Raw genomic sequence first — 24,491 nt, forward strand, 5'->3', positions numbered from 1 at the left:
ACTGGAAAAGTTTAAAATCGAAATGTTAGAAAAGACAACACAAAACAAGACGTTGAACAGCAAAATAAATGTTGAGATCTTAGCCAAATATAACTGATCTTTATTACAATGAAAGAGACAGGGTTAAAGTTGACATATAAAGGTAGAGTAAAAAAGTCCAAAACGATGACATTTCCTTTTTATGCTTTCCTGCTGCCCTCCCAATGGATGAATGAATAAATGCTGACTTTCTTATATAGTCTTTGTGATGAGTTAAATTAAAAAAAACACTCAACGAGACGGCTCATACAAACCATTAAAGTCATTCCTCACCGTCTCTCTTGACTTACGGACACAATCCAAGGTAAAATATCCTTTAAAAATGGGGGAGGTGGGGCTAATATTTTACATGGTTTCGGAATAACTTTAATACCAGAAGTGGCTGATTTGTTCAAGTAAATGTATCCGTGCAAGTACATCTTCTTAAAACTTCGGAAAAAATACACTTATTCATGAATAAAAATCTCCAGTGATAATACTTTGTGCAGGGATCTCAGATGTATGCTGTACCTACCCGCTTACTTACTTTAGCATATAAGGAGGAGTAATGAGTTGATTATGTTTGTTTCATTGGAACGCCATAATAATTTACCGTATTTAATTCTTATTCAGGGCCCCCCCCCACTCTTCACTCAGCACTCACGAGAGCTTCTTCATGTTTGCTCTGTCAAAAACGCCGGAATTTATGGAACAAACATCACATGGCGGCCGAGGAAGAAGCGAGGCTCATGTGCCAAGTCGCATCCCTCCTCCCCGACCGTCTACATCTTCTTCCCTGTTGTCATGGTTACCGAGTAAAGCAACATCACCGCAGGGCCCGCTCGGCCCCGGTCCAGGCGCCTTCCCCGTCCGTCCCGAAAGGTTGCGGGCAAAGACGGCCTTGTTGTCAAGCGGGGGGGCAAGTGTTTTTTCCTACGGCCGCGCCCTCACAGGTTCTCGCCGGGTTGGTACTGCGGCTCGGTGGCGGTGAAGTAATCCTCCAGGAAGGACTGCAGGTACTCGAAGGTGTGCCTCTCGTCGGCCTCGCGCCGCCAGCACTGCAGCATGAGCTCGTGGAGCGAGGCGGGGCAGCCCGGGGCGCAGGCCATCCGGTAGCCTCGCTCCACCTGCTCCAGCACCTCGCGGTTGTTCATGCCTTCCGGGGATGGAAGAGGAGGAGGAGGAGGGCGAATGGTGACGCCGTGCATACTGACACTAAATTAGGCACACCTGCACAAGCTCATGAGATCCAATGCCAGAGCGTGCGTTCATTGAAAACAAACACTTTATCGGCGCTCGTATATCCTAACGTTAACTCATTCCATCCCAAAGACATTCAATTCCATTCTTTATATTTTGATCAAATTATACTTTCAGCATTTATACGGGATACAGCTTAGTCTAAAACTGAAAAAAAAAGTGCATCAAAGTGCCTGAAATAAAAAAACATAAAAACACATCTTTGGGCTTGAATTTGTTAATACGTGCAATTTTTCAAAATGTCCACCAGGTGGCACAACTCTTTGCCATTCAAGGCATGCAGTAAAATCTTTGGTATTCATATTGTATCGTATAACTTTGTAGCGTATCAAACATCCTCATGAGCCAAATTTTCCATCTGCTTGTGAAATGCCAACAAACTTTTTACCTGGATAGGGCACGCGGCCCTTGGTGATGAGTTCTGTGAGTAAAATGCCGAAGCTCCACACGTCCGACTTGATGGTGAAGCGTCCGTAAAGAGCGGCTTCCGGCGCTGTCCATTTGATGGGGAACTTGGCCCCTGTAACCATGGCAACAAGGCAGCATGCTTTCATAATCATATATATATATATATATATATATATATATATATATATATATATATATATATTACAATAAATGTGAAAACAAGCGGGAATGAATGAAAAAAAAAGAATAAATCAGAAAAAAAAGCATAAACGCTGAGACGTGACCAACCTTGTCTAGCAGTGTACTCGTTGTCCTCGATGAGCCTGGCAAGACCGAAGTCCGCGATCTTGCACACCAGATTGTCTCCCACCAGGATGTTAGCGGCGCGCAGGTCTCGGTGGATGTAGTTCATCCGCTCGATGTAGGCCATTCCCGCCGCAATCTGAAACGCCGCACGCGTTACCAACTCGCGAGGACTTTCCGATCGGATTTCAGAATTTCGGAATAACCTGCGCCGCCATGTCCACAAGCTGGGGTAGCTTCAGGTTTTGTCCCTCCCCGTCTTTCAGAAAATCCAGTAAACTTCCTGCCAGGAAAAAAGGCGACAGGAAGTTGCAACGGCACTGATGAAGCTTCGTGAAGCACTTGTGATTTTTTGAGCCCTCCAGGTGGCAAGCAAGAGAAATTTCATACATTTCCACCGCAGTAATGTTTATAGAGGATTTTGGGGCGAAATCGACATGAAAATCGGTCTTTTGCTTTTAATTAGTGCCAAGCATTATCGGAAAAGGAAAGCTCTGAAGGGCCAGTATATTTAGCATTTTTATTCATCTTTTAAGGCCGAAAGAATATTGTGAGCTATGTCTATGTAAATACAGGTGCTATCATATGAAAGATTGACTTCCATTCTTCAGTTAGAATTGATGTAGGTAATAGCTGTTTTGTGCGGAAACACCGCCATCCGATGCTCGCAGTTATCACTACAGCGCTCAATCGGTGTATATTAAGCTTTTTTTTTTTTTAATGCAATGCTTAATTTTGCCATCACTCCACGTACCCTGGCTCATGAACTCGGTGATGATGTAGATGGGTTCCTCGGACACCACGGCGTAGAGCTGCACCAGTTTGTCGTGCCGCAGCCTCTTCATGATCTGGGCCTCCTCCAGGAAAGCCTCGGGGGACATGGTGCCCGGCTTCAGCGTCTTCACCGCCACCTTGGTGGTGCCGTTCCACATGCCTGCCGCCCGCACATGCCCCGAGTCAGCTCGTACACGCTGTACCGTAAAGCGCCGGGCCGCATGCATTGCTTGGAGACGCGGACACGCATGCATATGTGAAAGCGCACGTGTTGGAGGAGCATGCACGTGCACGGGAAGCGCTACCTGAGCGACAAGGACACCGCTCGGCTGACTTTTAGGGACACGCTAGACACACAGAGCCAATGCATTAAGCTGTTTTTTTTTTTTAAATGAAACATTTTGTGATGTCTTGGCCGCCAGGGGGCAGTAAAAATACAGACGTGTGTAGCACACTTAGATTTGGTGGTGTAACGTAAAGACAGTACATAATAATACTAGTCCTTTTGCGGGAGGATCATATTTGTCTGTCAACGTGTGTTGCAGCAGCATTTGTGTTCACATATTTATTGTTTAAAAGTTCCGAATGATTGCAACGTTGATGCTAATGTTCTTAGCTCATTTAAAGCGTTTTGCATTTTGTGTTGGCGCGAAGCTAGCAAACTTTTAGCCAAATTTATGCGGTTTGCTGAAAATACGTCTTGTCATTTAAGGTTTTACAGCAAAAGACCATTGAAAAAAAAATCATCCGAGGACTCAGACGAAATGGCTGCATATCAATACCAGTACAACTAAATTATATTTTGCAGAGGACAAAGCCAATGAGCAAACAATCGGGATTTCTTTGTTTTTTTTTGGTCGGTGTCTCACCCATCCACACGTCCCCAAAGCAGCCGTGTCCCAGCTTCCTCTGCAGGGACAACATGGACCGGGGCACCTCCCAGGCGTCCCGGCCCAGTCCCATGGTGAGCGGTGTGCAGTTGGGACAGGCCTTGGTCAGGTAGTAACACAGCCCGTCGTGAGTTTCTTGGGATGGACGCGAGGAAAGGAGACGAGGGAGGAGGCGAGGACGGAGCGAGGGAGGGAGGGAGGGATGGATGGATGGGGCGGAAGGGTGAACAGGACGGATGGTGAGAGGAAGATGATGCATGCGCATGCGTTGTAGGTCAGGGACGACCAGGGAGGGCCAGGGCCTCTTGCTTTCCATTTTCTATTTGTACTCTTTAACCCTTTTGTGGTATCGTTTTGTTGACTGCAAAACTCAAAATTGGCTCCGCTGTTGAGATAATTGGGTGCAGTGAAATTTCAGCTCCGTTCTCCTACATTTTTATGATGTAACACATTAACGCAATCAAAATATCAATAAAAAAAGAAAAGACCCACATACCACATAAGGGTTAACGTGATATGAAGTGGCGGAAGTATTGGGACAGAGTGTAATGTTGATGCATAGCAAAACGTCCCAATACTTTTGTCCCACCACGTTTTCCAATTTTTTTTTACCCTCATTTTGATCTTACCGAGACCCTCCACACCCCCCCACCACCACCACCCCCAGTTTATCCCCGCCCGGCGACCCCCCCAGCATCCTACCCATCCACACTTCTCCAAATTGTCCGTTGCCCAGCTTTTTAATGAGCTGCAGGGATTCGCGGGGAATCTCCCACATGTCCTTGGTCTTCACCGATAAATCGGCCAGCTTAGGCATGCCCCGCTTGCAGCTGCCCATCAGGCGGCAGCACAGCCCCGCCGCTCGCTCTGAGCAGGGCGGGGTCCGCAAACGGGCAGGAAGTAAAAAGTCAAAAACACACGTGAGGGGAAAAGGAAGCAAAAGACGTTTGCTTGGACACACACAAATAAAACCCCCCTTTCCACAAGTCGATGTCAACAAACACGGCACAAAGATAGTCAATGAAAAGAGCTGAAAAAGGTTTTGCGCCGTACCTGTGTAGTGGGCCACCAGCTGCTGCACGGTGTCAAACTGAGACCTGGTGGTGATGTAGTAGCCGCCGTTGTCCAGCTTGCGGATCTTATAGTGCTTCACGTGGTCTCCCTTGGTGTCGTCCCAGTCGCGGATGGACAGCGAGTAAGCGCCTGAACCCCACCGCGGGAAAAAACAAAACCGGCTTCATTGTTTGCAAAAAAAAAAAAAACAAGAAAAGAATCAAATATATCATGAACTGATTATATTAAAAGTCGAAAAAATATGTAAAAAAAAAAGAGCAAAGTAAATGCAAGATAAAATTTTAACAGTTAAAAAAATCAAATTAAAAAAAAATATAGTCAACGTTAAAAAAGTTGACCAATTAGTTTCAAATCATCTCAAGATAAATGACCCAAAAAGCACGTAATTCAAAGGCTTTGATTTTTTTGACAAAAATCTAAAAAAAAAAAAAAAAATTTGTCATGTTTTGGAAGATATTCAACTTGAAAATGACTGTAATTTATTATTTTCTGAATATTTAAAAATGAAAAAAAACATCTCACATTACATTACACTAGTTTAAAATAATTAAAAACATTAAAAATGAAAAAAAAATGAAAAATATTTCAAAAATACATATATTTTTAGAAATTTTGCCTGGGGGAAAAAAAAAATTCCCCACCACGACAGAAAAAAAGCCGGTATGTATTTGTGTGTTTTGCAAAGTGGCGGAACCTTTGGTGGTCTCGCTCTCGCGGATGAGAAACGTCCCCCTCTGGTTGCCGTGTCCCAGCAGCTGTCTCTCCGCATCCTTCCTGCCCATCTTTCCGAAATACCACCTGTCGCCATAGCAACATCCCGTCACGGGCGGGCGCCGAGGCCCGAAACCCCGCCCCCCCCCGGGACTCACTCCTCGGCCTGTATGGAGTCGACCGGCGCTACGTAGTTGGACGGGATGTAGCCGGCGTTGCCCGTGTCCAAAGAGCGAGCCTCCCACCAGTCGCCCTCCCTGCGACCGAGATCAAACCTTGACGTGTCGGGCGGCCGTCTTGCGGATTCGCAGGCTTACGTGTTGTTGATGATCTGAAACTTCTCGCCCTTCTGGAAGGTGAGGTCATCCTCGGTGCGGGCGTCGTAGTCGTACAGCGCGATGAAAAGCGTGACGCCGCCGCCTGGAAAAAAATGAATAAATCAAGGTGCGCAACATGCACTATTTTGAACAATCGCTGGGACTTTTTTTTATCTCCGCCAGGGAGTTTATCGCCTTTTGTTCCCTTTATTTGAGGCTCTCAACAACTTATATTGGTCTGCTTTCAAAAACAAAATGCTCCAGGCATTTGTTTTTGCTTCAGAGACCCGTTTATTTATTGTAAGCAGTCAGGAAGCGGTCAAGCTAACCGAAAACCAACTTCAAAATAAAACTTAGCCAAATAACTTGACTCGTCGCTGACGTCAACAATGCTACGTTGTCCTGAAATCTAATTGCTAATTATGCCAGTTAGGGATGATTAAAAAAAGATGTCGCTACGCTAACATTGTATCGTATTAATGGCACTTCTAATACTAGCAGCTAGCAGTTGACATAGTTGCCGTTCCCACTGATCACTTCGAACAAAGCAGGCTTACTTAAATATGACTTTTAAGCTAGCACGTTTAACGGCTAATGACGCTAACGGTTGATTAAAAAGACTTCAATTTGTTGACATTGAATTACAAGGCGCTCGTGTCCAGCGATTAGCGGCTAATGCAACATCAGCATCGAGCTAGCTAAGGGAAAACACAAAAAAAAGCTCGCTAGCTAATCAGCTGCTAAAGATGCAAATTAGGAACGCTTCAACAGATTAATGATGTCCCTACTTGTGACCCCGGCGCTCCAGTTCTGCGTGTTGGAGTTGGGGAAGACGGCGCCGCTGGAGAATCCCTTGTTGAAGTCCGGGATGACCTGCGTGGGGTCCGGACAGTAGCGCCCCTGCACCGGGCCTGCGAGCGAGGCGCTGTCGCCATTGCTGGGACACGGGACGGGAGTAGCGTTGGCGTTGGCGGTTAGGGCGGACGCTTCGAGTTTGGCCGACTTCTTCTGCTTGCAACAAGCACAACCCATAGTCCAGGCGTCTCCTGATGACCACAGCAAGCGGGAGCGGGTCAAGAGTAAAGTATTTGATTAATCGATTACTTAGACATTAATGTCATCGATTACTTTTAGTACTGGTACAGTACAGTAAGAAGTGGCCCTTAAATTGAACCTTGGGGGACGCCGCAACTCAGTTCTTAGCTTGTAAATAATAACGTTAAAAAATGTCGTATCTGAAATGGGATTGATCCCGCATAAATAAAAATAGACAACCAATGACTTTGTTAAATTGGTTGAAAAGTATTTGCTTCAAATGTAGCTTAGCGCTCGTAGCAATTCTACGTCTGCGATCTCGACTTTTACGGCTTCTGCGGCGCAACGATTTAGTGCCCATTATGCCGATGTCACCCAGCATCCGTTGTGTGTTTGAGGTGGACGTGAAGAAAAATGGGGGTGTGTTTTTATCACCTGATGTCTTCTTCTTGTGTCAGATCATCTGGCAATCAGCATCGCCGCTGAAAGTCGAACAAAGAAGAAGAAGAAGTTACAGACGAGGAGGACAGGAGATAAGGAAGACAGATGTGAGGTTAGCCACATCCTCTTTTTGGGTTTTCGCCCTTTCGAAAAGGGACGCCTGTGTCAACCTCGCTTGTCCATTGTGTGCATGTGTGTGTGTGTGTGTGTGTGTGTGTGTGTGTGTGTGTGTGTGTGTGTGTGTGTGTGCGCGTGTGATGAAACCTGCCCGTGTCTTCACATGTTGGAGGGAGCGTGTGAAAAGTTACAACAAGGCTGTTGTGTCATGCTAACGGGTACTCAAAAAATTCATGTATTCATTTGTACATGACATTTTATCCATATCTATATATTTTTCACACAATATATGCAATATGCATAATATACATGTATAAATATATACAAAAGTGTACCTAATGAATTGTCCAGCGGGTGTACTTTTCAACAATATGAAAAACAAAGCCCGCTGACAACTTTGCACACGCATGACTATCAGGCCCACCATCAGGGGAGCAACAGGAAGTTAGCCATGTTCATGCTTCCTGTCCACCCTTCTGATGGCTCCCCCCTTTTCCTGGAAACTCACGCTACCGTTCACACACTTATACACACACACACACACGCCAGTTCTTGTTATACAAGTGTAAAAATAATTACTGATGAAGGCAGCACACTTGTATCATTCAGCCCATAAAGTCATTCCCGCAGTGAAATATGACATTTGGTGAGCATATCTATTATAAATATAAAAAAGCATGCCTGAAAGATACAGGACGGAAGGTAACTTACCAAAAACATTAAACTAACTCAACTTTTTAAAATTTCAGCCGCTCAAAATTTGGTAGGCATATTTGCTATGAGCAGACCCACAAAAAACTCTCCAAAAGTTATGCCTGAAAATGCATGGGAAGGCCACCATTTTGGTTTGAAGCTGCCATTTTTGCCGACTTACCAAAGAACATGAAAGTAAGTCAACTTTTTGAAAATTCAGCCCCTGAAGCCAGTTTGTCTGAACCACTCAAAATTCGGTAGGCAAGTTTTTCATAAGCAGACCCACAAAAAAGTCTCAAGAAGCCATGCCTGAAAACGCACATGAAGGCGGCCATTTTGCTTTAAAGCTTTCCTTTTGTGACAATTAGTCTCAAATGGTGACTTTTTCGAAAATTCAGCCCCTGGCGCCAGTTTTTCTCAGCCACTCCAAATTTGGTAGACATGCTTGTCATGAGCACAGCCACAAAAAAGTCTCAAAAAGTCACGCCTGAAAATACACAGGAAGGCGGCCATTTTGGTCCTGAGCGGCGACCTCCCCGTCAAACTGACAGCTTTCATTTGTACTTTTACCACCATTGCCAACGGGCTACAGTGTTTACGTGCTCAAATAACTCATGTCCATAAAAACCCCGATCCAACGGACACACCCTTTTCCCGCTCGGACAACCGTGCAGATAAGCTGCTCGCGCTGGGGAATTCTACGCACACGCAGACAAACACAACTGCCGCCCGCGTACAGTAAAGAATTGTGTACTTTCACGCTGCAAGTTCTTCTTCTGCTGCGTTGTTCCTCTTTTTCTAACCTTTCTTTGTCTTGCCTCGCCACACTCGCACATTCCCAGGAAGGCCTGACAGGATGCCGAGTGCGATTGTGCAGGATGATAGGACAATGGGAAGTGTTACGCACACGCGGACACACACACGCACACACACACCCATCTAGCGAAGGTACACACTCGAGGGGGATGTCAAGGAAAAGCCCCGTTTCCGCATAATGTCGTCACATCCTCCTCGATCCGACATTCCGAAGCGTTCCGATGACCGGTTGCCACGGCAACGGAAAGACGGATGGCAAGTACAGGTACGACGTCCACCTGATTGCCAAGAAAGCGTTAGCGGCGGTAACCGGGAGCCAAAAGAGCGCCGCCGACCCACCGGCGCCTCCTTCCTTCTTCCGATGGAAAAATTCCAAGACGGCTCCTCCGCCTCTGATATGGACGAGCGGGGGATGAGCGAGATGGGAACGCCGTCTCGGAAGGCTTCGGAGGGGGGCGGGGGGGTGTTGTATCCCGCCTAAATCCCGCGAGGAGTGATCCGGTGTCGACCGAGCCCTGCTGGATTGTTGAACTTTGCTATTCAATACGGTGTTGATTCAACTTCCTTTTTTTTGCCTTCTTGTCATTCCGTCAGCATTCTGAGATGACTCAGTGATATCTTGCATGCACCACTGCGCACATACTCACAACATCTGGCTACATCAGACCTTCTTTTCAGCTTCAAATATGCCCCAAACCAAATGGAGGTACACGAAAGTTTAACAGGGTTTTTACAGGTATCACAAAACCTTCATATTTATTTATTTTTTTTTTTCACAGAAACATATCATTTAGTTTAGTGGCTCCTTTGCAAAAACGTTACAGGATTTTATTTTAATTTTATACGAATGCATGAAAATGTAATGTAATGCCCTGACAGGAAGAGGATAGCCGTCTTTTCAAATCGAGAGCAAATGAATTGGAACATGGAGCCACATTGTTACTAAATTGACTTGCAAAACTTTGCATCTGTTTATTCTCTTCTATATGGATGCAGGCTCTTTTGTGCCAATTTTCTGAGTTGAAAATAGAATGGCGGTGTCCTAACTATGGTCCGCGGGCCATTTGCAGCCCGCCATTCACATTTTAGCGGCCCGCCGCTACTAAAATCGCATTCAGACATGACTCAGCAATCTACAAATGCGATGAAAACTTTTGATGGAAGACAGCAATAGAGGTGTGGGAAAAAAAAATGCTCCCCCATCTTTAAAAGATACAGCAGTTTTTTTAATAAGTACATTACAAATTTTAAATACTCGCTTGATTAATCTCTACAGTTTTTAATGTGTTAATCTAAAAAAAGTAATGTGGCACTTAGAACTTTGTACTTGTCTGGAAAAAGTTTGGACAAACCTGGTCTAGAGTTACCACCACAAATGTCTTTTTTTTTTTTTTAGCTCGCAGGAAACACACACACAGACACACACACACACACACACCTGACTTCTACTTGAACTAAAACCGATCAAATCCGAAATACACAATGATACATAGCAAACTTCATTGCGGACTTTCCATCAATTTGAAATCTAACTTGTGCCATAAATGCAAACGATCCTCATAGCGCCACAAAGACAAAAACACACCAAATTCCCATTTTTAAACGTTATGCGAGAAATTCCTCATGTTTCATCGGAAGTAAAAACATCTAAAACAACGTCTGGAAATCGAATTTATGATGACGAAATGAATCAAAATGGAACTTACCGATCAGAGGGTGTTGTCGTGCTTCGAGCCGGCCGGGCGTCCGCACACAGCTGCTGCGCAACTTTTCGATTTGAGTTTGCGGGCGTGCGCGTGCGCGTGCCGGAAGACCAAGCGCAGCGGTCCGGCCCACCCCGGAGCGCGCACACGCCGGACCAAATGGGGAGATGGCGCCATTGGGCCAGCATTCCGATTTTGCGCAACAAGTTGATGAGAAACCGCGTTTTTTTTTTTTTTTTAAGACGAGGGGTCACGTCACGAAAACGGCATCGATTGTTTGTTTAGAAGTGGTTTAAAAGCGGATGAAAAAGTTTCGACCCTAAACGGGACGTCACGCCCACCTGAAGCCTCCGGCAAAACACGCTTTACGTTGGACTGTCTCCCTCTTGCGGCGAATCTGTGTATTGCATGTAAAATGACGCTTACGTCTGGCACACTGACGAAAAATTGAACGATAATTGCGGGTGTATCGGAACGCCTTTAAAAGTGTTCTCAAAATGAAAAAAAAAGCACAAAAGTGACAAAAATGAAAAAAATCAACCGACTTCAGATAGAACTTACCGCAGATGTTTTTTGGGATGTAACACCAGTACAAAGAAAACAAAAAAATCCAGTTTTATAGATTTAAAAGCAACACCTTTTTTGTGTGTCAAGTAACTTTATTAAATAGAAAAATACAAGCTTTTTTTTAATCTCAGCCCTCAAAGTGCGCTTGAGGACTCAAGTGGAGGAGTGAGTGTTAAAGTAGTCGTAGTTAACAGATGGTGCTGTAAACAAAGTCTATCAAAAAAAAAAAATCAGCAGACACGAGGCGATATGAACTCGAGCATCGATACTTTTTTGGTGCAAAAAAATAGACACGCTTAACACTGGTACACAAGATACGTGAATACAGGCATTGGCTGCGTGGAAAGAACATTTTGCTTGAGGAAAAAAAAAAATGAAGTCACACACAGCTGGCTCAGCATGGGCAAAGGTTGTTTGGTGGTTTTTGGCGGTCATCTCATGTAATGAGTGATGGCTCGCAGTGTGTACAACAGCGCCGCCTGCAGGCGGGCCTCCAACACGATCAGGTTGGCGTGCACCTGACAAACAAATGCAGAAACGTTTAGAGAAACCGCACAAATGCGCAGAGGTGGACACACTGACGATGACGTCAGGCCACTATTTTTTTTAAGCCGGACGAAATCGCAATCGTCAGTCGGTCTGTGTATTTTTACTAGAAGGCGAAATTTGACTTTTTTTTTTCTCCCCTTTCTGGTCCGTCATTCGTCAGGCACTGGTCTACTTCCGTCTGCATCCGTACTACAAAGCCAGTTAAGGGGGTTAAACAAAGGCTACAATACGCCATCGTGTTTATTATCCCACATCTGAAAAAATGCAAGAGAGTGCAATTACCAATCATGTCCACCGGGTGGCATTAGGCTTTACATGATTTGTTGGCCAATATTTGCGTTCAGAGCGTGGCTTTGATTTGGATGTTGCCTGAGGTTAGATGAGCAGAGATGATGGTCAATCTTAGGGGCTAGAAACTGCACGCGTACCTTCTCAGAGTGTCGGAAGTGCCTCCAGAAGGCGTGGTAGATATGAGCGGTGGTCTGCTCGGGGTGACAGGCCATGGTCTTGACGAAGACCTTCAAGGAGCGCTCCAGTAGCACGTTGACGCTTCCGTAGTCGTAGTCGTCGTACCTGCGCCGCACAAATAAGAAAAAGAATAAATGAGGGCGAGTGGGCGGGGCACAGAAGAGCGAGAAGATGCTGCGCCGACCGGATGCCGTAGAGACAGTGGATGTAGTTCCACAGAGCTTTCCTGAGCGTGTGCGTGTCCACGCCCTCGTGCATGGCCATGCGGTGGTACGTCAGGTTGCTCACCACCTACGCACGCATCACAAGAAACAAAAACGCCGGCATTTCTCATGTTGATGTGAAAATGAAGCCCCGTGAAAGAGTTGACCCCCCCCCATTGTGGGGAAAAAAAGCATCACAGAGTAAACTCTAAATCTACACCTCGAGAATAGCAATCTAGGCAGCAATGCGAGAAGTTAAAAAAAAAAAAAAAAATGTACGGCGAGCGCTACCTGGAACTTCTCGTCCAGCAGCTGTCCCATGTCCGGCAGCAGCCTGTTGACCAGCGAGTAGCCGTGGTCCTCCCACGAGTAGTCCTGCGCGCACCCCAAAAACGAAATGTCAAGCAACACGGGACGTGCGAGATCATGTAGAAACAGGAAGAGCGCCACCTGGGCTCTCATGGTGGTTGGAGCCTGCTCTCCTCTGGGCGCAAAGTCCTCATATCTGAAATCCGGGTCCTCCATGAGGTGAAGGAGCCTCTCGGGCGGCGCCCCTCGCACCACCGCTACAACCAGAGCACAAGGGCAACATTCCACGCGGAATGCCCCTCAGGGGTCAATTCTTGGTCCACTACTGTTTATTTATTTTTTAAATATAAGAAAGTACCTGTGGGGATGCTCTCGCTACGTTCCCTCTCGAAGCGCGTGACCATCTCCTCCTGCGTGCATTCCTCCTCTTGTTGCTCCTGGAGCTCCACCATCCTCTTCATCAGCACCTCCACTTCCACTGCGCCGTCCACAAGCTACGAAAACACAATTATCATTTTATTATTCTCTTTTACTATTGACTCTTTTGTTTTAAATAATAACCACTAAACGTAATTGATGAAACTGCAGCAAATAGGCCACGTCCGGGTCACCAATGTTCAAAACATGCCAGTCCTTACCTCCTGCCGTCCGTCCTCGCCGGCGGGGCTGTGGGGGCTGCGGGTGGGGTGCCCGGGCGACGGCGGGCGGAAGGTGTGCCCGCCCACGTGGTCCGGCTCAGGGTTGAGGCCGCAGCCCCACACGAAGGAGCAGAGGGCGTGGGCGTGCGCCATCAGGATGACGGCGTGGATCAGCTCGGCCAGCGACCAGCGCAGCTCGGCGCCCGGGTACACCAGCTCCTGCGCCGAGACCGCGTTGGAAGAGGGCTCGGGGCGGAAGGCGCGGCGCCGAGGCGGACCTGGATGTGCAGCTGCGTGATGAGCCAGGGTCTGTGGGCCAGCAGCTTGTTGAGAGCGTCGAGGCCCCTCAATTTGGCGGGGGCGCGCTGCAGTCCGCTCAGCCAGCTCTCGTCTCCGCCGGCCTCCAGGAAGCTGGCGCTGTGCTGCTGCACCACGTAGGAGCAGTGGTGGCGGGCGGCCGCCTAAGGGGAAGAGAGCGGGCGCGTGAGCGGAGTGCGGGCGGCGCCCCCTGGCGGACGAGGGAGTCTGACAGGGCGGCCGCTCCCACCATGATGGCGATGTAGTGCCTCCAGTGACGAGGCAGGGGGCCGTCCATCTCCAGCAAGGCGTGCTGGGTCCTCAGGAAGCAGCTGAGGTAGGCGGGGTGCAGCGCCATCACCATGGTCACGTGGTCCACGCGGCCCAGGCACAGGAAGGACTCGATCAGGATGTCCTGGTCCGGACCCTCTTTCAAAATCTAAAAACCCGAGCGAGCGGATACATTGTTTTATGAGGATTATGCTGATGCTTTCGGGGCTGCAGCTGAAAACTTGGACTTTTTATTAAGATAAAAAGGCGGCGACTCGCCTGTTTGGCGGGAATGAAGGCGCTGGGACCAGAGGCCAGGGCGCGAGGAACCTCCACTCCTTGTTCCTGGTGATGAAGATGACACAGTAGGGTGTTGAAAAAGGAGGCTTACGTGACGAAACGGCGACGACGCATCGTTGCGAAATCGTTGAGCGCGTCAAAAATGAGTCATGCCAAAGTCCTTCCAGTTGCCGTTTAATCAACGTGTTCTGAAGTCCAGGAGACTATTGACTTGTTTGTGTCTTTTCACCAGAAACGTGGCCGCGAGTTATCTCCACTGAGGAGCCTGTTTCATCACAGATATTTAGTTGGGCACTTTTCATTTTTTGACATTGATTATTAACATAGACTAGAACAGAAAAGGTTCTTAATGCTTGTACATTATGCAAAAATCAAGGCTAGTGTTAATAACCAATATAGTCTTTCTTATTTTTGCAATATCAATAAAAAGCAACTTGCTGGCAATTTCTTTGAGGTTTGCGTAGAATGCAAGTCATCCAGGTCACAATATTGGCTAAAAATAATAACAGGCTAATAAAATATTTTTTGCAAGCTCATACATTAATAATATATTCATGAAATATGTGACAAGCGCTTTCTGGTTCACATGAGGAAGATTTTGAAATTTGGCATCCTTTTAGTCATTTCTCTAACCTGCTTGAATTTTATTTTTAAATGAATAACAGAGTGCGTGCCCTGGAAGAGGTCCGCAATCCGTCCTAGTCAAGACATTTTACGGCAGCTAGTATCAAGTGCACAATGTAAACTCTTTTTTTTTTTTACTTGCCCCGTCAAAGTCAAATTCAACGTTCCATTCATGACAGCAAATTCTGAATAAATATGTCATGTTTGTCTTGCTGTCAAATATCATTGAACGGCCGCCTTTCTGCTGGAGCAGCCGGGACTGTAATCTGAGAGACGTTTCATAACAGGCCGCCTGTTGAAATTGGCTCGAGCGCCTGAATAAAACATTGTGCCGGCGACAAATATATACACTCACCGACATTTCCAGCAGACACAATCGTTGCTCGCTACTTCCTCTCTGCGCATTTGCATGAAAAACTGCAGCTTGTCAGACAAACATCTAGAGTGGAGGGGGCGTGAGCATGCTAGAAAAGGGAGCCCGACTTCATCAGGAAGTGGGCGTTGTACCCAAAAGGGGGCGTGGTTACACCAGAAAGTCACCTCGGTGACCAAAAGGGGGCGGGGCTCAGGCTGCTTGTTTATGCGCTTACCTCAGGGGAGTCTTGCATCACCTCCAACATGCATGGCTGATGAAACCGGTGGACACCATCATGCGTGATTTGGACTTTTTGGAAGCTTGATAAACTCGTGTCAACTGAGGTTTTTCCAACAAATAATTCAAGTCTAAACCTTTAATCTGAAGTCGGTGTCTTCTATTAAAACAGCTTGTCAAAAAATTATTTTACATAACTAAAAATTATTACCATCTACAAATATGGCTTACATGAATTTATTGTGCTCTTTATGTAAAATTCTAAAATGGCACGCTAAAAGCTAATGTTGGTGGTAAAACTGCAGCATATTTTGGGGTGACATTGCAAGATAATGTTCGAGCATGACGCTGCAAACCAGTTCAGGGTAACACTGCAAGCTAATGTTCAAGGCACCGATGCCATCAATGGCAGTGTCATAGCAATTCTGATCCTTTTTTTTGTAAATTAGGGATGTAAGCCATTTATTTTGAAGTGGAATGTTTTGCGAGTGTAATGCAGAATGCATAATGGGATACACAACCCCCGCGAATAACGGGGGTCCACTGCAGGTCGGCCAGGTACTCACCTGAGCAGCCCGAAGTAGCTCGTTGGCCCTGGCTCGCACCTCCCGCAGCGGACAGGTCCGGGCCAGCCGCAGCAGATGCAGAAGCGTTTCCTTGCCCAGCCGCGTCGAACCGGGTCGGTCCAGACCCAGACACACCAGAACCCCTTGGCTGAGCTCCTCCAGAGCCGCCGCCCTCTCTTTCTCGTCCCTGCTACACAACCGCGCCAGGGTCTTGATGGTCGGTCCCCCTCCGCCGCCATCATCTGGGTCGGAACCCCGGCCCGGTGAGCGGTCTCCGTTGGCCCGGCTAGCAAAACTTGTTTCGGTGTCGCTGGCCATTTGGCGCCGCTCGTGTGTCTGGTAGGCGTCGAACGAGCTTGTCGGCTGTTTAGCCGCCGTTAGCTCCGCGCTAACCGTTACGTCGATGATCTCGAAACGTCGGTGCCGGTGGCCGTCCGACGTCCCGGGTTCAGTACGGCACTGCGCGACGCCCGGTTCCGTTAATGATTAACGGCGGCGGACAACGTTCACGTGAGGACAATATCCCTCCGCGCATCCCCGGGGCCAAACTGAAAACAGCCTAGCTAGGCTAATGCTAAGCTAGGCTAACAAAGCTAAAGAGAGACCCTTAAAAAGTGTTTTCACCTTTCGAGAAACGGCGACGAAAAGCTCCCGAGTGAAAACGGCTGGTTGTCCGACTGGCTTGTGACTTGAAAACTGGCCAAAGCTACAATTGTGACAATTAATAAATACGAGAAAAAAAAGAGAGACGGAGAGAGCTTTTCCTAAGTTAACTTGACGCCGAAGTCACACTCAAGTCGCCGGTTCCACTCAGCTGTCGCTTTCTAGCGTTCGACAGTGACGTCAGTGTGACGTATACGGAACTTTCAAGTACGGTAATTAAACAGCGTACGTGCAAAAGAGGTACGCTGTTTCGTTACTATTTAAAAGACACACTAAACGAGCTATTTTTAACCCAGTGTTTTTCACAAGAACGGCCGTATAGATATTTTTGAAAAATTTTTTCGCAATTCGTTGCTAAATTAATCGATAACACGAACGATCGTACTATTTGTTTGGACGTCAATTCCTTCACAGGTATGGCGTCCGTTACAAAATGTCATTTAACATTTTGTGACAGAATAAACTTGATTTGTTCGATGTAAATGGACAAAAAAAAATAAACAGGTACGTGAGGTTAGATAGAATTACGTTCATGATTTAGTCATTTGAACCTGGATGGATGAGTAAAACACATAAAGGTTTGCGTTGAGGGTCCCTGAGGTCCTGGTAGACCACATTTTGTAAAATACAGTGCAGTGTAGATGGTGTAAAAAATACAAAATCAGAATTTTTTATGTACTTCCTGAATCACCTTTATTTAGGAAAATAAACACCATGGTTGTACCCTTTTTATTAGACAAATTTTATATTCATTTTCTTATATTTTACATAAGAGATGTGAAGGGGTAAGGTTTAGGGATAAAAAAAAAAAAACAAAAAAACAAGACAACCTAGCGAAGGTGATGCTTTTTTGGGGGTTCCCTATGAGGGAAGAATTGTATCAACAAAGGCACGGTCTCCATGGCAACCGGTGCGTTTTGTGTCCCGGGAGGCCGACGGTGCTGGTGGAGGAAGAGTGCGTGGTGGTCTGCGGGTTTTACGGGGAATCGCGAGTCCTCAGACGATTTTGTTCTCCAGGAGAGCGATCCTCTTGGACATATTCTCGAGTGAGATGCTCGTTAAGAACAACAACACTTATAATATGAACTCACCCAACCCCAAAGACATAACTTTGTTTTGTTGCGATAAAGGATATTTTTCTTTGTGAGCGCCTGCAGGGCTTCTTCTACTTTCTTCTGGAACTTCACCAGGGAGTCACACTCGCACGGGTCCTCCTCTGCCAGGACAGGAAATTAAAGAGTTGAGGGGATATTATATAATGCAATGGGACAAAATTGACGGGATGCAACCTTGGCAGATGTTAATCTGCAGCTTCTTGGCGATCTGCGTCATGGCCTTGAAGTCGGCCGTGTAGAAGTAGTGCTCGCCAGTGGGCTCCGAGGCGATCTCCTTCAGCTCGTCCTCAACCGCGTTGCCCACGCCCACCGCGTACATCTTGAAGCCTGCAGCGCAAACGGCGACCTTTCAAAATCACTTCGAGTTTCGAATTTACCTGAAAATCTGCATTGAAAATGACGTACGATACTGGCCCCTGGTGGCCAAGACATGCACAACCGAAAGACGAACGCTTTTCCATTATTGTTGGTGCTCACCCATCTCCTTGGCTTTCTTGGCGGCGTCGCCGATGTAGTCCTGGCTACGTCCGTCTGTGAAGACGATGCCCACCTTGGAGACGCCGGGCCTGGCGCCTTGGCCCACGCTGAAGCTCTTGTCGGTCAGGTAGCGCAGGGCCTGCCCGGTCATGGTTCCTCTCTCCATGTAGGCCATCTTCTTCACCGCCTCCTTCAGGTCCTTCTTGTTGTTGTGGCGGCCGAGTGGGAACTCCTAATGACATTTCCATGCATAAATATGTCAGTTTAAACTCTTCCCTTCATGACAGCAAATCTATTGTCATGTTTTTCAAACTAAAAGCCAATTAACAGAATGGTGTACTAGAACACATTTTAGCAATTAGTTGCTTCCTGTTCCAATTCATTTGCTTTTCATTTGTAAAGAAAAGTGAACTCCTGTCACGATATTTAATTACATTTGCTGACACTTGGAGAAACCCTTTTCAAATCTCATGTGGCCCCTAAAGGTACCCCCCATTGAGAACCAATGTTTTGAAGCCTCACCTGTCGGACCAGGCTGGAGTACTGCACCAGGCCCACGTGCGCTTTGCTGTCCGACACGTCCAGCTTATCCACGATCTGGTTGATCCATTTCTTGACCAGCTCGAAGTTCTCGGGGCGCACGCTCTTGGAGCCGTCGATCAGGAAGACCACGTCCGTGGCAGAGTTGCTGCACGCTGCTCATGCACACATACAGAAAAAAACAAGGGCCACTTCAAATTTTTCTGAGCGAGCAATTATACCAGCGCTGCCACTATTGAGTTGATTATTCTTCAATATTCCAATTAATCGAGCAATTTGGTCAATTTTTAGTTATAACAGAATTATTTTCTCCCGATTAGGCCCACTAAAATTTTATGACGTCACTGTCAATAAAAACATCAAATATTCCATCGATTAATCAAATAATCACATCAAATTTTCTTTTTATTTAAAGTCTATTATAAAGTGGTTTTCCCACTAATATGTTTATTTACCAATTATTGTTTTTGAATTAGTGTTTAGTGAATGAAAAATACCAAACAGTACTTAGGCACAAAATACTGTTTGTTTATAAAAAAAAAAAAAAACGGGGTGTGTAGACTTTTTATAACCACTGTGTCCTACTCCTTTGAAAATCTAATTGTACTTATTGTAATGAATGTGTTGATCCTTTCTTTACGTTTTATTTTGATGAAATTTGGGTTTATAGTTCAATAAATGGAAATGAGTGCGTGCAAGTCACGAGATAGTGAAGTTGTAAACTGGAAGTTTCAAGGCAAGTCTTAAGTTAATGTGCCGGGGGGGAAAAAAAAAAAGTCAAGTGCAGCTTCACACATTTTTAACGAACCTTGAGGCCTTTGTCTCAAATGGTTTTAACTTTTAGCATATGTTACGGGCCACTGAAAAATCGCTGTCGGGCCTCAATCGGCACTCGGACCGTAGTTTTGACACCCCTGATACTCTTTTTGTGCCATTTGGTTATCAGTGATATGGCAGAAATGCTTCATATCCTTTATTCCTTGATGATAGAAGGTATTGGGAAAAAAAAATAACGCTAGCGGTAAGACAGTGGTTCAACTAGCGCATGGACCTCGCCATCACTCACCACTGCAGCTGCGGCCATCGTCCATGAGGGTAAAGCCTTCTTTGCAGGCGCACTTGTACGATCCGGGGGAGCTGACGCATACCTGCTGGCAGTCGTGGTCCCCGGTGGCGCACAGGTCCGACACTGCGCGCGTTTGGGTGTGTGCGCGTGTGGAGTTTGTATACACACACATACAAGCGCACGGGGCGGGGGGGAGGGGGAGGTTAGGAGAGAAAAATAACAACTATGTCAGTCGGTGGGATTTTAATGACCCGCTGTGAGCTTGGAATGCAGTGGATCCTTAAAACGGGAAAGAAATTCAACCACTGCATCGTCTCGTGGACATTCAGCGACATTTAGGCGGCGGGGGAGTTAGATTACAGAGGTTGGCGGAAAGATAACGTGCGGTATATGGAAGAGGATTAGGGCCGGGGAAAAAAAAACATGTCGCATATCGAAATTTCAAACGGGGTGTTATCAAGTTTTTCGGTGTAAAAAATACATTTGTAACTCAAACGCAGAGGTGAAAATGGAAGAATTTTAATGGTGATTAAGTTATTTTAAGTCAGAATTCTGAGATAAAAGTGAGAATTCTTCCAACTTTTTCATTTCCTAATCCTCTTCCATAGAAGTAGTTAGGCGCACTGTAGAAGTAAACAGACAAAGTTAGGGAAGCAATCGCCCTCATAAACACCTTACCCTCAATGAAGCAGCAGTCACGATGAAAGCATTTCTTCTTTCTTTACCCCCCGCCCGCCCCCCCGACCACCTCCTTCTTCTTCTTACCGCAGAAAGCCTCCTGAAACTTCTTGGTGAGCTTCTCGATGACGCTGTAGCTCTCCACGTAGTCCACGTGCTCGTCCAGGGGCTCGCTGGCCATCTGCTTCAGCGTGCTCATGTCCACGCGGCCCACGCCGATGGCGAAGATCTCGATGCCGGCGTCGCGGGCGCGCTGGGCCACGTCCTTCACGTTGTCCTGGGGCCGTCCGTCCGTCACGATGATGGCCACCTGCGGAAACATCAATGGAGGTCATGCGGATACACGCCATTGACGCCCGGATTTTTTATTTATTTATTTTTTTCTGTGAAAGTAGGTGACCTTGCTGATGTCAGGCGACTTGACGCGGGCGCCCTCGTTCTCGCTGAAGGCCACGTTGAGAGCGAACTGGATGGCCAATCCCGTCATGGTGCCGGTGGACAGAGGCTCCACTTTGGTCACCGCCTTTATCAGGCCCGCTTTGGTACGGTGCGTCTTCAGCGACACCTAAACGCCGTGCGGACAACCGGGTTAGAGATTTAAAAAGAAGACTTTTTGTTCTTTTAAAGACGCTGACGGGCCTCGTTCTTGACGCGGCTGGCGTAGTTGACCACGCCCACTCGGGTGGCGTTGGGCCCCACGTCCAGTCCCTCGATGACCTTGGCCAGGAAGACTTTGACCTGCTCGAACTCGGAGGGGCGCACGCTGCGGCTGCTGTCCACGATAAACACCAGGTCGGTGGGGCGCGTCTTGCACAGACCTGCCGCTGCGCATAGGGGGCGACAAACATCGCAAGCGCTGTTATGTCACCATACGCCCGTTTTTTTGTTTGTTTTGTTTTTTATATAAATTTTTGTTTATATTTATTTATTCAAAACCTTAAAAAACATATCGACTGTTTGGTAGCATTATTTTTAATTGTTTGGTTTTCAAATGTAAAGTGTGTTATAAATAAAATTGTATTAGTATTAGTATTATTTATTATTGTTTATATAAAACAAGTAGTGCCACCACTTCTAAATAATAACAAATAAAAAAAAAATGCTGAATTACCATTTCTATGTGGATAGCAGAAGTAAAAAACAGAAGGTAAAAAATAAAAGTTTAAAAAGCTGACATATTAAAAAGAATACCAAAAAGCCCAACAAAATAAACTATATAAACATTAAAAATGATATAAACATGTAATGTAAATCTAAAAATAGAAATTTAGTTTAAAAAAAAAAATTCAATTTACTGAGTTAGCAATAAAACTAAAAAGCGGATGGCGCAAAAAATATAAACAAAGACAAATGCGAATAAAAACATGAAAAATAAAGACTTAAAATAAAAGATAATACAAAATAAAATGTTATGAATGTATGAAAATAATATGAAGAAGTAAGATCAGTCTAAAAATAAATGTATTTTTTTTAAATTGAGTTATTAATGTTAATGAGTTATCACAAAAACAGTACAACAATATAGATTTTTTTTAAAGAAAAACTAAACATACATCAAAATTTTGAATATTGAAAAGAACATTTCAAAACAATTGAAATGTGTTCCAACATACATAATGATGTGACAGACCTAATCAAAATAAATCAGCTATGCAAATTAGTGTTTAATGATATTCATGTGCGATGGGTCTACAAAAAAAAAAATTGAAGTTCAAAATAAATTACAAACTAAAAACATGAAAGATCGGCCTATAAATGCAACTGAATGTGTGGATTTGGGAATCGTCACCAATCTCCCTTCTGGCCCTTCACCTCTGTCCCTCCCTCCAGCTTTGACACCAAACTAGTAGCAGAAGATCCGATACTAGACACTAGATACCACCACACCATCTCCATCCACAAGCATGGTCCGCAAAAAAACAGGAATACACTTTCTTATCTCGACTTTTTCTTCAGTTTTTTTTTTTCTTACATCCATCCAGCTGCTCACTCACCCATGGCGGCGGCCGTGCGGAGGTCGACGGTGGCTTGCGTGCCCGTCAAGCCCAGCATGAGCATCAGGAAGAGCGGCGACGTGAGCGTCATGGCGGCAAGCGGCGGCAAGGCGAGGGGACCTTCCAGTCGACACGGACGGACGCACCGGGGGAGTTCCTGGCCACGGTCGAAGTGAGACTGAGGCTCTCTCAGCTGCAGGTTATCAATGCAAGTGCTTCACACGTACTCGGCCACCCGCCCCTACACACACACACACACACACACACACACACACACACGCACACACACACGCCCTTTTAGTTGGCCATGTTTGTGCCTAACAGAGGGAAATACCGGCTCTGGGAGGACCTAAAATGGTGGTCAGGGAAAGACAAACACACCTAGGATGGACAGGTATGGGTGTGTGTGTGTGTACATGCTGGTACAGTATGTGTGTGTTGGGGGTACAGGAGCAACTGGGGTAAGGGCGCTCGGATCGGGCCAAATAAACAGCAACGTGAATTCTTCTTTTCTCCCCGAGTTCCCAAAAACACATGGAAGGAAGTCGCAGGGGATAGACGCACACACAGACCGCTCACTGTGCGTGCGTGTGTGTGTGTGTCTTTACGGTGCTGTCTTGACTTACAAGTTGAATTTGGACTATGCCTGCTTGTATCCCAAATCTTCTGCAAGATCGCAATGTCTGTAAGGGTTTTTTACATTGCATGGCGTCCCCCAGGGGTCTTTTCTTCACCCACTTGATTTTTTTTTTGCTCTTTATGCTTTGAATAATATGTTGTATACGCCCCCAGTATGAACAAAAACGTGATATCATAACAGGAGGCAAAAGTGCCGCTCCCTGGGCTAGATAAAAAATGCTGTTTAGGGTGATCCCACCTTAAATTTAATGTTTTTTATTTTCATTATATCTATATTTTGTTAGTCTGAGTTTTTTTTTTTAAATGAGCAGAAAAAAATGCAATATTGCAATAAAAGGTAATTATTTTCGAGTTAATATTTAAAGACATATTCAAAATAACTAAACATATGTTATTTAAATCATTCACTACCAACCCAGTCAAAAAAGATCTTTGACATCTATAGCCGTCAATGGTAGCAAATGATTTAACGCATAAAAATAAAAACGTCACGCAAACACACATCTCTAAGAACAGCGCGTGCTGCTTCCTCCACAGAATTTTACAATATTGACACTTAGCATCACATTAGCATAGCGCAGTTTTCTACCTCATTAACTTAAGTCAATTCCACTAAAAGTGTTTTTGGGAAGTCATGTGCTGGCAAAAACACGTGGAGAAATGAAAGAAAAATTGTGAAAACTCACTAAGTGTGTTCGTAACAAAGTTATGGCGCCGTCCCTTGACTACGGTGGCGGGTGGGCACCGCCGGTCCCCTTAAGGTGTCAAAACAAGAGAGAAAAACACACACTTTCATCAATATGTTCACATATACAGTATACACACATCAATGGGGGTCACATACACATGAAACAGAGAGCCCTCTTTTTAACAACCTACATCCCACCCCACCCAGCCCGCCACACATTCCTTTAGCCTCCCCTTACACACACAAGGCGGTTTTTCTATCGTACTGGGGACATCTCATTGACATTTTGCATTTCCTTGTCCCTAACCTTAACCATCACAACAGATTGCCTAACCCTGACCAACAAAAATATTAGGAAAAACTATACAATGAAAGCAAATCTTGACTCTTAAAATAAAAACAATGGTCCCCTCAAGTGCGAGGGCCCCACTAAGAAAAAAACAAAACGGATTTTGTCTCCACTTTACTGCAAAACCAAGTACATACACAAAAACACTAGCTTTTTTCTGTAGTAATAGGGATATCCCAGTGACACAATGCATTTCCTCATCCCTAACAAGGGAAAATTAAAGGAATAAAAATAAAGCTTTTTTTTTTAGCGCTGACAGTTACAATTTTAAAGCATTCATAGTTTTGCTATCCTTCAGGATCTTAACATTATATTATATGATCATTCTCCTTCTGAAAG

At 45.6% G+C, this 24,491-nt stretch overlaps 3 protein-coding genes across 10 annotated transcripts; all 3 read right to left on the minus strand.

Moving 5' to 3' along the window:
- Positions 1–84: 84 nt before the first annotated feature.
- On the minus strand, positions 85–10,679 carry yrk (Yes-related kinase). 7 transcript variants are annotated; one of them, XM_088404618.1, is made up of 14 exons: positions 10,564–10,679; positions 7,226–7,272; positions 6,544–6,801; positions 5,756–5,858; positions 5,597–5,695; positions 5,422–5,525; positions 4,707–4,856; positions 4,356–4,520; positions 3,633–3,788; positions 2,744–2,923; positions 2,196–2,272; positions 1,975–2,128; positions 1,667–1,798; positions 85–1,174 (listed from the first exon to the last, which is right to left on the minus strand). In XM_088404618.1, exons 3-14 carry the CDS (start codon positions 6,785–6,787, stop codon positions 966–968), a joined length of 1,773 nt encoding a protein of 590 aa, XP_088260744.1. In that variant the 5' UTR covers positions 6,788–6,801; positions 7,226–7,272; positions 10,564–10,679; the 3' UTR covers positions 85–965. The 7 variants fall into 7 exon arrangements, with proteins under 7 accessions (XP_088260744.1, XP_088260742.1, XP_088260737.1 ...); XM_088404616.1 differs by lacking the exon at positions 4,356–4,520; XM_088404611.1 differs by lacking the exon at positions 3,633–3,788 and having other exon boundaries at positions 10,564–10,678.
- A 525-nt stretch (positions 10,680–11,204) lies between these two features.
- Positions 11,205–16,764, minus strand: sesn2 (sestrin 2). Of its 2 annotated transcripts, none has more exons than XM_088405568.1 (11): positions 15,944–16,764; positions 14,141–14,206; positions 13,842–14,030; positions 13,573–13,755; positions 13,295–13,513; positions 13,015–13,150; positions 12,798–12,913; positions 12,639–12,722; positions 12,329–12,435; positions 12,105–12,249; positions 11,205–11,645 (listed from the first exon to the last, which is right to left on the minus strand). In XM_088405568.1, exons 1-11 carry the CDS (start codon positions 16,259–16,261, stop codon positions 11,559–11,561), a joined length of 1,650 nt encoding a protein of 549 aa, XP_088261694.1. In that variant the 5' UTR covers positions 16,262–16,764; the 3' UTR covers positions 11,205–11,558. The 2 variants fall into 2 exon arrangements, with proteins under 2 accessions (XP_088261694.1, XP_088261695.1); XM_088405569.1 differs by lacking the exon at positions 15,944–16,764 and adding an exon at positions 15,141–15,891.
- A 557-nt stretch (positions 16,765–17,321) lies between these two features.
- On the minus strand, positions 17,322–23,857 carry matn1 (matrilin 1). Its single transcript, XM_088404875.1, has 11 exons — positions 23,802–23,857; positions 22,477–22,717; positions 21,122–21,306; positions 20,883–21,047; positions 20,570–20,792; positions 19,805–19,927; positions 18,721–18,893; positions 18,199–18,430; positions 17,896–18,048; positions 17,742–17,822; positions 17,322–17,652 (listed from the first exon to the last, which is right to left on the minus strand). The coding sequence occupies exons 2-11, from the start codon at positions 22,565–22,567 to the stop codon at positions 17,603–17,605; spliced, it is 1,476 nt and encodes a 491-aa protein (XP_088261001.1). The 5' UTR covers positions 22,568–22,717; positions 23,802–23,857; the 3' UTR covers positions 17,322–17,602.
- Positions 23,858–24,491: the final 634 nt, after the last annotated feature.

This window comes from Hippichthys cyanospilos, chromosome 21, assembly GCF_059441005.1.
Source record: "Hippichthys cyanospilos isolate Australia breed blue-spotted pipefish chromosome 21, RoL_Hcya_1.0, whole genome shotgun sequence".
Lineage (NCBI taxonomy): Eukaryota > Metazoa > Chordata > Actinopteri > Syngnathiformes > Syngnathidae > Hippichthys > Hippichthys cyanospilos.